General features: G+C 39.7%; 2 protein-coding genes across 2 annotated transcripts in view; both read left to right on the forward strand.

Moving 5' to 3' along the window:
* LOC103355247 (tripartite motif-containing protein 16-like) lies at nt 1–1,696 on the forward strand (the record flags this gene model as incomplete). The annotated part of the gene is made up of 1 exon (XM_008278960.1): nt 1–1,696. A coding segment is annotated over one exon (1,485 nt), but the record flags the coding sequence as incomplete, so codon positions are not given.
* ap5s1 (adaptor related protein complex 5 subunit sigma 1) overlaps nt 1–5,835 on the forward strand; it is a 17,435-nt gene extending 11,600 nt beyond the window's left edge. Inside the window, exon 3 of the mRNA XM_008278959.1 lies at nt 4,618–5,835. Within this exon, the coding sequence (XP_008277181.1) occupies nt 4,618–4,746 (129 nt within the window). The 3' untranslated portion in view covers nt 4,747–5,835. The remainder of the gene's footprint in view (nt 1–4,617) is intronic.
* Nucleotides 5,836–15,881: the final 10,046 nt, after the last annotated feature.

Below are 15,881 nucleotides of genomic sequence, written 5' to 3' on the forward strand. Positions count from 1 at the left end.
CCTGTCCTGGAGAAAAACGTCCTGCTAGCAGAGTTAGTGGAGCAGCTGAAGAAGACTGGACTCCAAGCTGCTGCTGCTGATCACTGCTATGCTGGAGCTGAAGATGTGGCCTGTGATGTCTGCACTGGGAGGAAGAGGAAGGCTGTCAAGTCCTGTCTGGTCTGTCTGGTCTCCTACTGTGACAACCACCTTCAGCCTCACTATGATGTTGCTCAATTAAAGAAACACCAGCTGGTGGAGCCCTCCAAGAACCTCCAGGAGAACATCTGCTCTCATCATGATAAGGTGATGAAGATGTTCTGTCGCACTGATCAGCAGCTGATCTGTTATCTCTGCTCTGTGGATGAACATAAAGGCCACGACACAGTGTCAGCTGCAGCAGAAAGGAAGCAGAAACAGAAAGAGTTGGAGGAGAGTCGACTGAACATCCATCAGAGAATCCAGGACAGAGAGAAAGATGTGAAGCTGCTTCAACAGGAGCTGGAGGCCATCAATGTCTCTGCTGATAAAACAGTGGAGGACAGTGAGGAGATGTTCAGCCAGATGATCCGTCTGATCCAGAAGAGAAGGTCTGAGGTGAAGCAGCAGATCAGATCCCAGCAGGAGGCTGAAGTGAGTCGAGTCCAAGAGCTGGAGGAGAAGCTGCAGCAGGAGATCAATGATCTGAAGAGGAAAGATGCTGAGCGGAAGCAGCTCTTAGAGACACCAGATCACAGCCGGTTCCTCCACGACTACCCCTCAGTGTCAGCACTCAGTGAGTCCACACACTCATCCAGCATCAGCATCCGTCCTCGGAGACACTTTGAGGACGTGACAGCAGCTGTGAAGAAGAGCAGAGATCAACTACAGGACGTTCTGAGGGACGCATGGACAAACATCTCACTGGCCATCACTGACGTGGATGTTTTACTACCAGAACCAGAACCAACGACCAGAGCTGAATTCTTAAAGTATTCACGAGAAATCACTCTGGATCCAAACACAGCAAACAGATGTCTGTTATTATCTGATGGGAACAGAAAAGTGACATTTATGGATCAACAACAGTCGTATCCTGATCATCCAGACAGATTCACTGACTGGTGGCAGGTTCTGAGTAAAGAGAGTCTGACTGGACGTTGTTACTGGGAGGTGGAGTGGAGAGGAGTAGGAGTTTATGTAGCAGTTTCATACAAGAACATCAGCAGAACAGGGTGGTCAGATGAATGTAAATTTGGACACAATGCCAAATCCTGGTCTTTATATTGTGAAACCAAATGTTGTGTATTTCGGCACAGCAACACTAAAATTCGTGTCTCAGTTCGTCCTTCCTCCAGAGTAGGAGTTTACCTGGATCACAGAGCAGGTGTTCTGTCCTTCTACAGCGTCTCTGACACCATGACTCTCCTCCACAGAGTCCAGACCTCATTCACTCAGCCGCTACATGCTGGAGTTTGGCTTTATCATGGTTCTGGATCCACTTCAGAGTTCATCAAACCTGAATAGACTGAAGTCTTTAAAGAGCAGCTGGTTAAAATGTTTGAGTTTCCAGCTGATTCAGTCTCATTGTACACTGTACAACACCACGGTTGGTTTTTATCTGTCTTTTTTTTTTTTTTGATCATATCTACTTAGAGCACAGAAAGAAAGTTTTCATTTACATGTTAACTGTAAAAAAAAAAAAAGAAAGTCCAAAACTTTAAATAATGTCCACATCAAGTCATTTGTTCTTTTGTCAGGTTTGACTGCATTAAAAAAAAAAAAAAAAAATGTTTTGCTGATATTTGATGTTATTTGAAAGCAAAGTTCTGTATATTCAGGATTAATTGTTTAACAGGTTTTAGTAAAATCACAGTAAAAAGTTATCATTTACGTATAAACCAAAAAAAGTAAATAATGTAGAATAAGATGATTTTATGTAAAAAGATGGTTTTGTCTTGTTTGATTTTTCATCTCATTGTATTTCTACGAACGTTTGTTGTGAAAATCTTTAAAAGTTTTAAGTGTATTTTCCCAATTTTTAAAATTAGATATAATTTGGAACCACTGTGACTACCGTACTTCCTTTTTTGCCTGAAACAAATGTGATTTTGAGGGCCGCCACATGACTGGCAATTTTTTTTGAACATATCACTGTGAAATTAGACAGATTTTTTTTTACTACCTTTAAATCAGCAACACATTTGCTGGTAATTGAAAGAAATATTTTGGATGTTAAGGATTGAAGAATGGCAAATAAGGTTTAAAAATGTTATTTTGCAGATTTTGTTTTTTGACTGAGATGGTTAGTCTGAGATTAGTCTGTGATTAGTTGGTTTATTAAGATGATTTCATATTAAAAGGTGATTGTTTTTTGGTCCATCTCGTTGTATTTCCATTAATGTGTCTCTACAATGTCACAAAAAAAAAAAAGTAACGTTTCTTTGTTTCGTTTTGTTTTTTAACTGTAATTTTGGGATTTGGGACAGAAGTTGCTCAGAAACTGTAAAGAAGTTTTCCTGTTTTGTAAAATGAAAGAGGTACAGGAAGGAGACTAGTGAGGGAGGCCACCAAGACTCCTATGGCTCCTCTGAAGGAGTGACCAGCTTCAGCAGCTCAGATGGAGAGACTGTTCATACTGGCTGGAGAGATGTCACTTACAAGGCCGTGCTCTCGCGAGCAATGTAATGTAATCTCACGAGAATGGCTGCCCGCCACTCCTAAATGAATGTAGAGGAAACAGTGCAAGTAATGGAGGGAAACGTCAAATATCGGCCACGATAATTGGTCAGTCTCTACTCATTAGACTGAAATATATGAAGAAGTAGCACAGTTGAGCTTTGCTAACTAAACTCTCAAGAGCAGCTTCCGGTTTTCTGTTGCGGAACTCGTAGTAAAGACACCAGCAAAAAAAAAGAAAAAGATTACAGCTGCACAGGTTTTATTAACATTTGCAGCTAACTGGGATCCACTTTGACATAAGTTGTGTCCACATTCACATCCCCTCTCCTCAGCAGCATGATGTGGCACATAGCAGATGAACAACTACTTGTTTGTGCAACAAAATCCTGAATTGATGTCACATTTAGTCGTAGTTATAGTTGTGCATCCATCTGCGTTTAAATTACTCTTGAACTCATTTGTGCATGCACAATCTGTACATAGATATTAACATGTTAATGAAATTTTAATATACCTCAAGACAGAGTGGATTTGGACACAGATCAAACTTCTGCAAAGGCATATTTTTTTTACTAACTCCTGTTTCTTGGTTTGATAAGTCACAAAGTCCCTGTGGTTTACTGGGATATCAAAACAAACAGCAGAGCTTAACCTTTCTGATGATAAGATGAGACTTTATTCATCCTGCAGTGGAGGAATTTGCTTTGTTGCAGCAGCAAACATTTGAGGAATGTCCGTACAAAAATAAAAAATAAACCAAAATATACAAAACAAAAATACTTTTATGAATAACAGGATTGCACATAACAGTGGTATTGCATGGAAATACTGAGAGACGCATTAATATTGCACAGATTTGTCCCTAAGTATAAAAAAATAACAGTATAGCACGGATTCTAGTACAGTCGTGACTCGATAATCCGACACTAAATGTAAAACCGTTTTTTATGTCGGATAACAAGGCTGTCGGATTGTCAAGACGGAGGTCGAGATACAAGGAGGGCTTGATGCTTGAAGGCTCATTTGTTGCTAATAGTCATTGTTTATAGTTGTTATAGTAACTAGTGTATTGTCAGAACTCAACACATTGCTGGATTTCATGCCTAATTCATATGATTTTATTCATATGAAGGCTAATATAGAAAAACTGCAAGTGTCATATCAAATGACGGGAGATCTGAGTGGATTGTGGTTTTTCATCTCATTTTTCAGATGCGTTGTTTCATTATCATGTGTGTTATGACTTATTACTTGCATAAAATTGACATTTTAACTTTTTTCTGTTCTATTCTGGTCTTGTTTTAGCTCAGTAATGTGTCGTACTTATATCTAATTGCTTTTCTACTTGTAGTTACTGCGTTTTTATTACATTTAGTTTTTTTTCTGACCAATACCTGGCACAAGAATTTCATTTGAGATGAATAAAGCTGTATCCTATTTTATCTCTAATCACGTAATATGACGTATATTTTCCTTTATATGAAGGCGAATATAAACAACCTGCAGGTATTTTCATATCAAATGATGGAAGCTCTGGGTGCATTGTAGATTTTCATCTAATCTTTTAGGTGCATTATGTCATTAGCATGTGTGATATTACTCATTACTTCCATATAATTGCCAGCGTTACTTTTTGCTGTTCTATTCTCGTGTTATTTTAGCTCACTTGTTTTATTTCAGTTACGTATCGTACTTACATTTTAATGCATTTTTCCTTTTAAGCACTACATTTTTTATGTTATTTGTTTTTTTCTGAGCAACATCTGGCACAAGAATTCCCTTCAGGATTAATAAAGTTGGCTCTTATCTTATATATATCTTATGGATTTGCTGTAAGAAAATGATGGAGGATCAAGTTAGGCTCGACTTGTCTGCAAAAAACGAGATACAACATGTTTGGCTACCACCTAGACAGAGCAAAGATGAGAGATTAAAAGTGCAGGAAGTGAAACTAAAATGCCCATCTTCTCCCTCCAGGTCCTCCTGAAGAGCAGCCGCATCGACGTCCTGCTCAGCCGCCTGCTCCCTCACGGCCAGCTCCTCTTCCTCAACCACCGCTTCGCCCAGAGTCTGGAGAAGGAGGTAGCCGCTTACATGGCCAAATGAACCCGGCTGTCGCTTTCGTTGAGGTGGGGCGGGGGGGTCAAATCTATCAGGCCTGCAGTCAGACTTCCAGTTTGGGCTAAATCACTAGCTAGCCGTAAGTGCTAGCTTTCAAACGAAACAAAAGCCGGCCGCTGTTTACCTTTGGTGACATTTCTGCGTCGGATGAAGAGCGGCGGACTACCGGGCTGCTGCTGCTGCTGCTGCTGCTGGAGATTGCATGATGTGTGAACACATAGGGAGGTAAATATCTCCCTCAGCCACTCGCAGCAGCTCACTGTTGGCTGTTTACTGTGTGGGAGGCTTCACTTCAAATCCTGTTTGTCAAATTGAAGAGTGGAAAAGGAAAAAAAAAATGTGGCAGATTAAAGAGTGGAGCTGAAGAGGCCAGTTAAGACCTACTTGTCAGCATCAAAGTCTGCTATTTATCTGATTCGCCGTGCTCGAAATGTCACGGCGTGACCTTGGGCAAGCAGACTTGACCTGTTCTTTTTTTTTTTTTTTTTAAATAATTCTGGGAGTATAAATGAATCTCAAAGTGCCTTATTGTGACTTCTAAAAGACCTTCCTGAGGAGTAGGAGGAGGAAATTGTTTTGTATGAATCATCCCGTAGTGAAGCGAAGACACGGAACAGTCAGAGATCAAAGTCAGACCTGTTTAATGTCACTCTGAAATGTCACGGTTCCCGACACATCAAGGACAATGGAATAAGGCGGAAAACGACAAGACCGATTATAAAAGCGTGCGGGATGAATTCAGGGGATGTAGAAGCAAATCAGGAAGCGACGACAAGAACAAGTGCAACAGAAGCATCCTGACACAACAAATAAAATATGTATACCTGTTATCTGGTGAACATCTGTTGTACCTCGTGCTCCCCGTTAACTCTCCCGCTCCTCCTCCTCCTGGCCTCATAAAAGCTTCCTAAACCCCAGTTTTTGCGCTGGCAGCCGACTGCGAACCCAGAGCGGTGATTTTTCATTTTTTTTTTTTTTTTGTTAGGGGGAGGGCTGGTCCGTCTGGATGCCAGCATCAGCCGCTTTGATCTTCTCCTTTTTCTGTATTAAAAATAAAACTAATTTCTACTGTTACCCAAGGCGTATTCTTTGAAACTCGTGTACACTTCAATCAAGGATGCTGCACGTTTCCCCCCCCCTCAAAAAAAAACAGGGACTGAACTTTAAACATGACGTACAAGAGGAGGGTTTTGAAGTTGTGCTCGTCTCATAATTAGAAAAAAAAAACACAAATTCAGCGTCAGCTAAAAACGCCTGTGAACTGATTCTTGGGTAACCAGTGAGTTCCAGTGTGCAACCAGGAGAGGGCGCTGTGGTCACTGAAGCATTACGGGACGCAGAGAATGACAAAGTAAAGTTGGAGTAGATACAGTCGTCCTCAGATGTGTTCATAGCCTCCCATTAGAGAAGGGAAACAACAGCCGTCACTGGAATAAGCTGAAACTGACAAAAGTAATAATAGATAAAAATTTAATGAACATCATGAAGTTGCTTTTGAATTGTGGTTTAACAGAAATATTATTTAAAAAAAAGAAAAAAAAAAGATGGGACCCGTAAAGTAACATTTAGTTGAACAACCCTTTGAGTCAATCACTGCCATCAGGTGTTTCCTGTAACTCTCAGTCAGACTTCTGCACCTGTTGACAGGTATTCTGGACCACTGCTCATTTTAAAAATTATTATTCTTTTTGCCCACAATTCAAAAGCAATGAGTTATTTCACCAAAATATAATTTAGCAAATTTGTATTTATTATCTCTTTTTTCAGTTTCTAGTTATTTTAGTGACTGCTGTGAACTTTACCTTTTCTTTAATGGAACCGTATGAATAAATCTGAGGACGACTGCATATAGCATAAAGTAAAATACTAAAGACAGTCATAATATAGGTGATAAAAGATAAAACCTTGATTTACTTTGTGCAGATAAAAAAAAAACATACAGGATTATTTGCTTAAAAGAAAAACAACATACTGACTAAGTTACGTCCATGCCGTTAAAACAAAAATGTAGCAGCAAAAGCTAAACTGCAATAAAACCCTCACACAAGCATGTTGTTTTATTTGTTTATTTTTTTTGTAGAGCAAGATTTTTCTAACTTTACAGCCATGTGACATGACGTTCTGATTGGAAAAGCAACCAAATGTAAACCTGAAATTGAGATATTTAATCAAAACGACTTTACTCTGGGCTGCCGCTATAGCTCACCTTTGGTCCCGATGCAGCAACCATGGGTTTGAATCCCACTCATGGCCCTTTGCTGCCACTCCTTCCCCCATTTTTCTCCCCCACTTTCCTGTCTCTCTCTTCACTGTCCTATATAGTAAAGGCAAAAAGGCCAAAAAATAACTTAAAGAAAAAAAGACTTTATTCTACATGTGTGCCTTTTAAAATTTGCCATAAAACAAACCGGATTGCGTTAAAAACAAAGAATTCTGCGCTCCTCGCTGCTACTGGGAAGCTCAGTGACTCGGCTGCGACCAGCAGTCACGTTATAAAACTTCATCGGTTGAGCTGCAGGCCGTGTTGGTTCACTTAAGTATGTAAAAACAATTTAGACACATTGTAGAGCAAAATAAACCTGATTGATCAGTAAAATACATGCAGCACAACTTGACAATGGGAAAACAGCAGCAAGTTGTGAGGGAGGATACATTCGGCATGGTGAAACGTCTCTCTGGAGTTGATTTGTAGAGTCGAAAAACAAAAATGTGGTTTACAAAAATGTAAATGTGTAAACGTCTATAGTGTGTGGACACCTGTGGGCACTTTGGAAACAACATTGTTGATTCCAGATTTTCATTTCTCTTGCTTCCCTTTCATGATTTATGGCATTTTTTTCAAACCGTACATATACAGCACGTTACATTTTTGAATTCTTTCAACTTCAAACCACAATGTTGTGTTGTTTCCATGGAGGTGCAGGACTTTCTATAGCTGTGAAAAATGAGCTCATGGTGAGAAAAAATGTGACAGAAACACCAAAAAAAAAAACCATCCAGGAGGGCAGATAATATAAATTCACCATTAAAATCGTGAGGAATGTGCCTCTTTTCTGTGTTTTCAGTCGCAGCCTTCTGGAGAGCATCGTTTTTTCCCCCCTCTTCCACTCTGATGTTATAAATATTGCCAATCCAGACATCAGTGGAAGGTAATTCAGGTTTCAGCAACTTTCCAATAATGGCTTTTCTGCCGACGGCATCGACAAATTTTGAAACGGCGTCTGAGTCCAGAGGGACATTTTCTGAAGACGTAAATGGAAACTGGAAGAGTAGTTTCAAGCAAAACTGTGTTCCCTGTTTCCCCCCGGTTCCACAACCACAAGCAGAAAAAACGGTGGCTTCCCCCAGTTCTTTTGGAGGAGAACCGGGCTGCACTGAGCCTCCACTTCAACCTGAGCCAGCAGCTTTGGGCCCAACTGGAAGCTGACTGGGATCCAAACCCCGTCGCCCAACATGAGGGGACAGGCTTCATGAATAAATCAGAGCTGGTTCAGAAGCTCTCTCACCTTTTTCAGCACAACTTCAAGAGTTTTTGGTTCATTCAACAGGAAAGAAACGACAAATCTCCTCTAAATATACTTTTAATTTAACTTCTTTCTATCTGTTTCTTCCTGACAGACTCGTTCGAGCTTTTTTTTTTGTTTCCTGCTCTCCGTCTACAACCCTGAGATTTCATTGAGCGTTTTATGTCTGGCACCGCTGAGAAAAAAAAAACTTCTTTTTACTTATTATTCGAATGTTTGACCTTCGCCGCGCACAAAGACGTCTGAGTTTGACACTGGAAGGCCGTTCCGTCTTTTATGCGTCGGAGGGGGGGGGAGAGTTTTCTCCGCGATCTCTTTTACCCGTCAGCTCCACGCGTCGTACGTAAAGACGATTTGGTGACATTTCAGCGAGACGAGAAGCCAATTAGAGGCCCAATTATACGCCAGTGTGATGTGGAGACTTGAAGCACGCATACGTTGACAGTTTTCACTAAAGAAGAAAACATCTCGTGACCTGTAGACGCATTTTTAAAAAGAAAGATGTATAAATAGTAGGTTTTTGTATAATGAGGAAGATGATTTTTTAATAACAGTAATAAAAATCATGTCAGACGCAAGTTGTGAAGCATTTCCATGTGTTTTATGACATGTCTGCACGAGGATCTGAAACTAAGCAGGATAAACTCTGACTGTCCGTAAAATTAGTCATGAAATAAAATAAAAGCGCAAAAATGAAATACAGCAGCAACATCTGTCTGAAAAATGTAAATATTAAAATATCCACATACATTTGATTTTTTTTTTTTTAGCAAAGTAGAAAACATCTTGTGTCCCAAGAAAAATATGTGAATAATTCTACATTTGTTTCTAATGAGGAAGAAGGTTTTTTAAGACTTAAGAATAAAAATCACATCAGATGCAAATTGTTTTTCAAAGTAAAACATTTAAATGTGTCTTAAAACATGTTTGCAGGAGGATCTTTGATCATCTGTGCAGTTTTTTTTTTATGTGTAAATACTTCAGATAGTTGATAAAACTGGGTAAACTGCATGTGAATATTAAATCGTAGGTCGTCTTACACGTCAAGATGCAAAAACTGGAACCTTTAAGCACACCTACATTGAAAAAATTTTATAGATTTTTTTTGCTGAGGAAGGAGGAGACGATGCAATTTTAACAAGAATAATAAAAACAAGTTGTTTTTCAAAGTATGAATGAATGTTAATGTGTCTTAAAACATGCTTGCAGAGGATCTTTGATACTCTGCAGTTTTTGTGTGTGTAAATACTTCAAATTAAAAGTTATTAAAACTGAAGAAACTGCATGTGAATATCAGATCTTAACTCTTCTGACACGACAAGATACAAAAACGTAAGAATTCCAGCACGTATACCTCAACAATTCTCCAATAAATACATTTTAAATAAAAAATATAGGAATTTTTAAGGAGTAGATGTAATTAAAAAAAAAAAAAATTTAAAGCAAGATTAATAAAACTCTTGTCAGGCACAAGTTGTTTTTCCAGGTTGAGTATTTTAACTTGTCCCAAAACGTGTTTGCAGGAGGATCCTTGATGATCTGTGCAGTTTTTTCTTTGTGTAAATATTTCAAATAATTATTAAAACTGGGGAACTTTCACGCCAACATCAAATCTTAGGTCGTCTTCCATGTAAGATCTTCGTGTAAGACGAACATTTGAAACTTCCGTCATGCATACATTGACAATTTTCAGTAAATACGTCTTTAAATGAAGAATATATGCATTTTTTAAATAAGTCAGAAGGAGTAGATGTAATTTTTAAAAACTAGAATAATAAAATCATGTCAGATACAAGCTGTTATTCAATTTCATATGAATATTTATAGATTTTTTTTTTATATGAAAAAGAAGGAGTAGATGTGATTTTGCTTTTTTTTTTTTTTTTTTAGCAAGATTAATAAAACTCTTGTCAGGCACAAGTTGTTTTTCCAGGTTGAGTATTTTAATTTGTCTTAAAACATGTTTGCAGGAGGATCCTTGATAATCTGTGCGGTGTTTTTTTAGCAAGATTAATAAAACTCTTATCAGGCACAAGTTGTTGTTCCAGGTTGAGTATTTTAATTTGTCTTAAAACATGTTTGCAGGAGGATCCTTGATAATCTGTGCGGTGTTTTCTTGGTGTAAATACTTGAAATAGTTATTAAATTGGGAAATTTCACGTCAATATCAAACTTAGGTCGTCTTCCATGAGACTAATACGAACATTTTAAACTTCCATCATGCATTCATTGACAATTTTTAGTAAAATTTTTTTATTTTAATAAGAAAAAAAGATGTAATTTTAAGATTTCTTTTTAAAACTAGAATAATAAAATCATGTGAGATACAAGTAGTTTTTCTCTGTGAGGTATTTCATTGATCATCTCTGCAGTTTTTTTCTTTTTCTCAATACTTTAAATAGTTAATAAAACTGCAGAAATGATGTGTGAGTGTGAAGCTTTTCTCTCCACATTCACTTTTTTTTGGCTTCAGTCAGTGTAAACTTTTGCACAACAAAGTGCACTTTTGGCGTCCTGCAGCTCACCACTAGGGGGCAGTATGCAGCCGTGTGACATGATGAAGCTGCACTCTGCTAATAAGAGACAAACAGTGACACCAGAGCAGAAATCCAGCAGCCTGCACAATCCCTAATGCTGCTGCTGCTGCTGCTGCTGCTGCTTTGAAACTATTTAAAATGAGATGGTAAACATCAAACAAACAGCGCTCTAATTGTTTTGCATGTGTGCGTGCGAAAACCGGTTTGTAATTACATCTAATTAGCGATGCACAGAAATCGGAAGTTGATCTTTGCCTGCAAGCAGCTGTTTGATAAAATGTTGGTGTCAAGTGGAGATTAGAAAGTACAGTATCTACTGCGAGATTATTTCGTGTGCGCGTCCAAGCGTCGGTCCGGCTTACGTTTTCGTCGCAGCACGGCTCGGTTTTGTTAGCAAAAGGCCACGTTTGCACATCGCAGTGTGCAAATAAACAAGTGCAATGTGGAGGGAGAGAAGATGGAAGTCAGAAGGGTGAGGAATTTTTGCTCAGAATAATTGCACAAAGAAATCACAGGGCTGGAAGTACGCGGCGAAAAAGAGCACGCTTACTTAGAAAAGGAAGGCACGGCGGGGTGAAAGTTAAAAGATTAAATGGATTAAGGTTATGAAGAGGTTTTCAGCTAAGTGCTACCAGAAGCCCAAGACTCTGCAAGTTTTTCACTCCTGCCAAACACTGCAGGTGATTATTCCCTGATTAGCACAAGCTTGTCGGCGAAAATCAGCTGCTTTAATGTGTGGTTGAAATGAAAACTCCCGAACACTCTCGGGCTTCAATAGCACTTACACAGGGAATAAATTGAAGGCCATTAACTGAAGTACATAAAATTCTCATAGCAGGAAAAAAAAACAATCTTGTACTATTCACTAAGTTTGCAAATTGTTTTTTCTTCTTTTTCTTTTTCCTTAAGCAGCCCAGTGCTTTAAAACTGGAAGAAAAAAAAAATCCAACCAGATGGTGAGTGGGGCGAGTTTCTCGAGGGGACACAAAGGTCAAACTGCATGAAGCTGCAGAGCCAGTAGATCAAAGGAGGAAATCTGGGTTTGAACATGAGCCGCGGTGAACTGCTGACTCACTGAGGGGAGAAGGAAGGTCTGTCCTGGACACGATTCTGACAGAACCGCCCATCGACCCATGTGTTTGTGTTGTAGGGCCGATACTTACGCCGATTATTGGCTGTCAAGAAAGGCCGATAACTGACCGATAAATGAGAACCTGCCATTCATAACTAGTCTTCTTCATTCATAAGTGTGACGATAGCAGAATAAATAAAACAGAAAAAGGACGGATTAAATGATCTTTTCTGTTTACGTGGCATCGACTGAGATCGATCAGCTTTCTCTATTTTCTTTATCTTTCACTGTTCTGTCACTTTTATTGTCCACTAAGGCTCATGTCTTCATTGATTGCTGTTTTCCAAACTCTGTTAAAGGTTAATCTGCCTTCTAACTTAGCTGCTAGCTGTTAGCCGCCGTGAGAGGAGCACTGTGGAAGCTGGCTCCTCTCACAGCGGCTAAAGCTATGCTAACTTAGCTGTTAGCCATTAGCATAGATTTAGCTGCTGTGAGAGGAGCTCTGTGGAATTCGGCTCCTCCAGCAGCGGCTAAAGTGACGCTCACTTACCTGCTAGCCATTGTGAGAGGAGCTAGCTTCCACAGAGCTCCTCTCACAGCGGCTAATGCTATGCTAACTTAGCGGCTAGTCTTTAGTGTAGCTTTCGCCACTGTGAGAGGAGCTCTGCGGAAGGGAGCTCCTCTCACAACAGCTAAAGCTACGCTAACTTAGCTGCTAGCCTTTAGTGTAGCTTTCGCCGCTGTGAGAGGAGCTCTGTGGAAGTTAGCTCCTCTCACAACAGCTAAAGCTATGCTAACTTAGCTGCTAGCCGTTGTGAGAGGAGCTACCTTCCAGAGGGCTGTACTATGAAGCTAGCCAGACTTTCTTTGTGTAAGCCAGCTGGACAAAAACTAAAGCTCCAGCCAGAGATTACAGGTATAACGAAGGTGGTTTTCAACTTTTTTTGTCAACTCAGACTCATTGCTTGAAAATGAAATGAAAAATGAAATGAAAAACACTTTATTTATCCCAGAAGGGAAATTCAATTAAGGGCAGATTATTAATTAATAATAATTAATTGTTAATTCAAAATTCAATGCTTCAGACTGTGTTCACATTATAGGAGGTGTTTAACGCATCACGTGACTCTTCTTCTGCACAAACTGAATCGATCGTTTGCAGCTGCTTCAGTCAGCATGTTGTTTTAATGGAGAACAATGAGGAATATAAAAATTATGATGGTAAAAAGCGCTGATACTGTAAATGGTGCAAGACAGGAATGCTGGTAGAAAACTGTTAAACGTGTTCATATATAATATTTTACTGATGTAGCTGCTTATATCCAACTGACAGCTTAAAGTTAAACTTAATATATTTAAACCTGATCTTGTCTTGAAGTGCATTTAGGTCTGACACTGTCCCATAATGCAGGATGTTCATTTAATTTTTGGCCCAATCAGAGCGAAATTAATGTTATTGATTGGATATTCTCTGTAATAAATACCAACACAATAATCTGTTTTCTAATCTGTTTTATCAGCTATAGTACCAGCAGTGTAAACGGACCAAACATAAAAACACATTTATGTGATAGCAACTAAATACACGTCTGGTTCCCATGGCAACACGATGCATACAGTGTGTGATACTGTAACTCCACGGCTTCATTCAGTGATAATGTACAGTTCAGCATGTTTGCAGATAAAACACATTCCCATCTGCTGAGAATCTGCATCGCTCAAAAATAATAGTCAGGAGACGATTTAGTTAAAGGGAGATGATTTAAATCCTAAACTCTGAACATAACCTGCTCCCGACCAGGTTAGCTCCACAGCATCAGTTACTATGGCGATATAGCTCCACAGCATCAGTTACCATGGCGATATAGCTTCACAGCATCAGTTACCATGGAGACATAGCCAGGTTAAAAGAGAGCCACCTTCCTGACACTGAAAACTCTGACTTTAGGCTCAACATGTCTCAATAATCCACTAATCTGGGTTCGTAGTACAGCCCTCAGGTTTGTGGTGTCATTTTTTTGCAGAGACATTTCTGAGGCTCCAGACAGAGAGAGGAGGCTGCATCACACCTGAAGCATTTAATTTTGCAATAATCTGCCCTTAAAAATGCCGATAATTAAGAGGAAAAGGGCAAATATCAGCCCCAGTAATCAGCCAGGCCGATAACAGGTTGATCCCTGGTTTTAGTGAAGCCCAGTAAACAGCAACAAACAGTCAGTGTTAGAAGTCAAATTAGCAGCAAGTGTAATCTGCCCATGTGCAGGAACGTGCACGTGAATTGGCCGTGAATGTGGAAGGTCACATAGAGTGTAATGTTAACAACATGTAAAAACATACGGTGATGTTAGAACCCAAACACCTGCTCTTGTTGCTCTTTATCATTGAGTCATTTTTTTTTTATTAACAGGAATCTTTTTGACCGTTCTGTCACTTTTTGTCTTTATTCCACTAAGGTCCATATCTTAAAGCTAATTACAGTTTCCAGACTCTGCTTCAGGTTAATCTGCCTTCTAACTTAGCCGTTAGCCGTTAGCGTAGCCGTTAGCCACCGTGGGAGCAGCTAATTTCCTGCTTTTTGGGGGATTCTTGTTCATTTTTTTTGCAGACATTTCTGAGACTCCAGACAGAGATAGGAGGCTGCACAACACCTGAATTAGCACATTTAATGTATCAGTCAATCATGAAAAGACAGATAATCTGAAAAATGACAAATATCGGCCTCGATAATCGTTCTTTTTCAGCAAATAATAATACAAATCATGTCAGATGCAGGTTGTTTTTGTAATTAAAGTATTTCAATGAGTCTTAAAATACGTCAGCAGCAGGATCTTTGATAATCTGTGAAGTTTTTCCTGTGTTTAAATACGTCAAACAGTTGTTGAAGCTGTGCCAATATCAAATGTTTGCTGTCCACATCTAGTTATTTGGCTTCATTAACTTCAGTGCAAACTTTTGGACAACAAAGTGCAGTTTAAGGGAGAAGTGGAGTCCTTCATGTTCCCTTTTCTCTGCTTGAGGGACATTTTTGAGCCCACTGACGGCGAGAGAAGGCAGCGTCGGATCTCAATAATCGGAAAAAAAGCCAAATATCGGCCCCCGATAATTGTTTTTTCCAGCAAGAAAAAGAAAAATCGTGTCAGATGCAAGTTGGTTTTCTAAGTAAAATGTTTCAATGAGTCTTAAGATGTGTCTGCAGGAGAATCTTTGGTAATCTGTGCAGTTTTTTCCTTGTGTAAATACGTCAAATAGTTGTTGAAACTGAGGAGATTCTCTGCTACATCACATCTTTGCTGTCCACCTTTACTTATTTGGCTTCATTAACTTCAGTGCCACCCAGTGCAGTTTGTGGTGGAGAAGTAGCGTCCTTCTTGTTCCATTTTCTCTGCTTGAGAGACATTTTTGAGACCACGGACGGCGATAGAAGGCAGCATCAGACCTCCAAATGCCAAACATGGGCCCCGATAGCCGGTCTATCCCAACGTGAGCCTCCTTTCCTGCTTTTCTTCTTCCAGCTTCCCTCATATTCGCTCCTCATCTGACCAGACCAGAGCTGACATTGTCACAGCCCATCTCAATCTTCTCCTTCCCCGCCTGGTTTTTCTTCTCCCCCCCCCATCCAACCGTCGGCCTCGAAAGCTCCGACAAAAGATTTCCTCGCTGAATTTTAGCCGACCGGCCACCGAGTGTGCCGACTCCTGAGTTTCAGGATTTTCCTCTTAATATTTTTTTTTCTTTTCTCCTGCCTCATTAGATGTCTCCCCGACTATTGTATGGCTCATGGCGAGAGCACAGTGGAGGAAAATGGGCTCGGCTCCAGCCCACAGATACAATGTGAATTTCAATGCGAGTTGACGACTTATTCACTTTAGCCTCCGTCGGGGCGTGCAGCGTGAAATACCTGAATGCCACGGCTCCCCATTCATATACATTAGGCATCATTTCTATTCCCTTTCATGCGTACATCTCGAGAATTTCTAATATTCCTCC

This window comes from Stegastes partitus, unplaced genomic scaffold (assembly GCF_000690725.1).
Source record: "Stegastes partitus isolate 25-593 unplaced genomic scaffold, Stegastes_partitus-1.0.2 Scaffold139, whole genome shotgun sequence".
In the NCBI taxonomy this organism is placed as follows: domain Eukaryota; kingdom Metazoa; phylum Chordata; class Actinopteri; family Pomacentridae; genus Stegastes; species Stegastes partitus.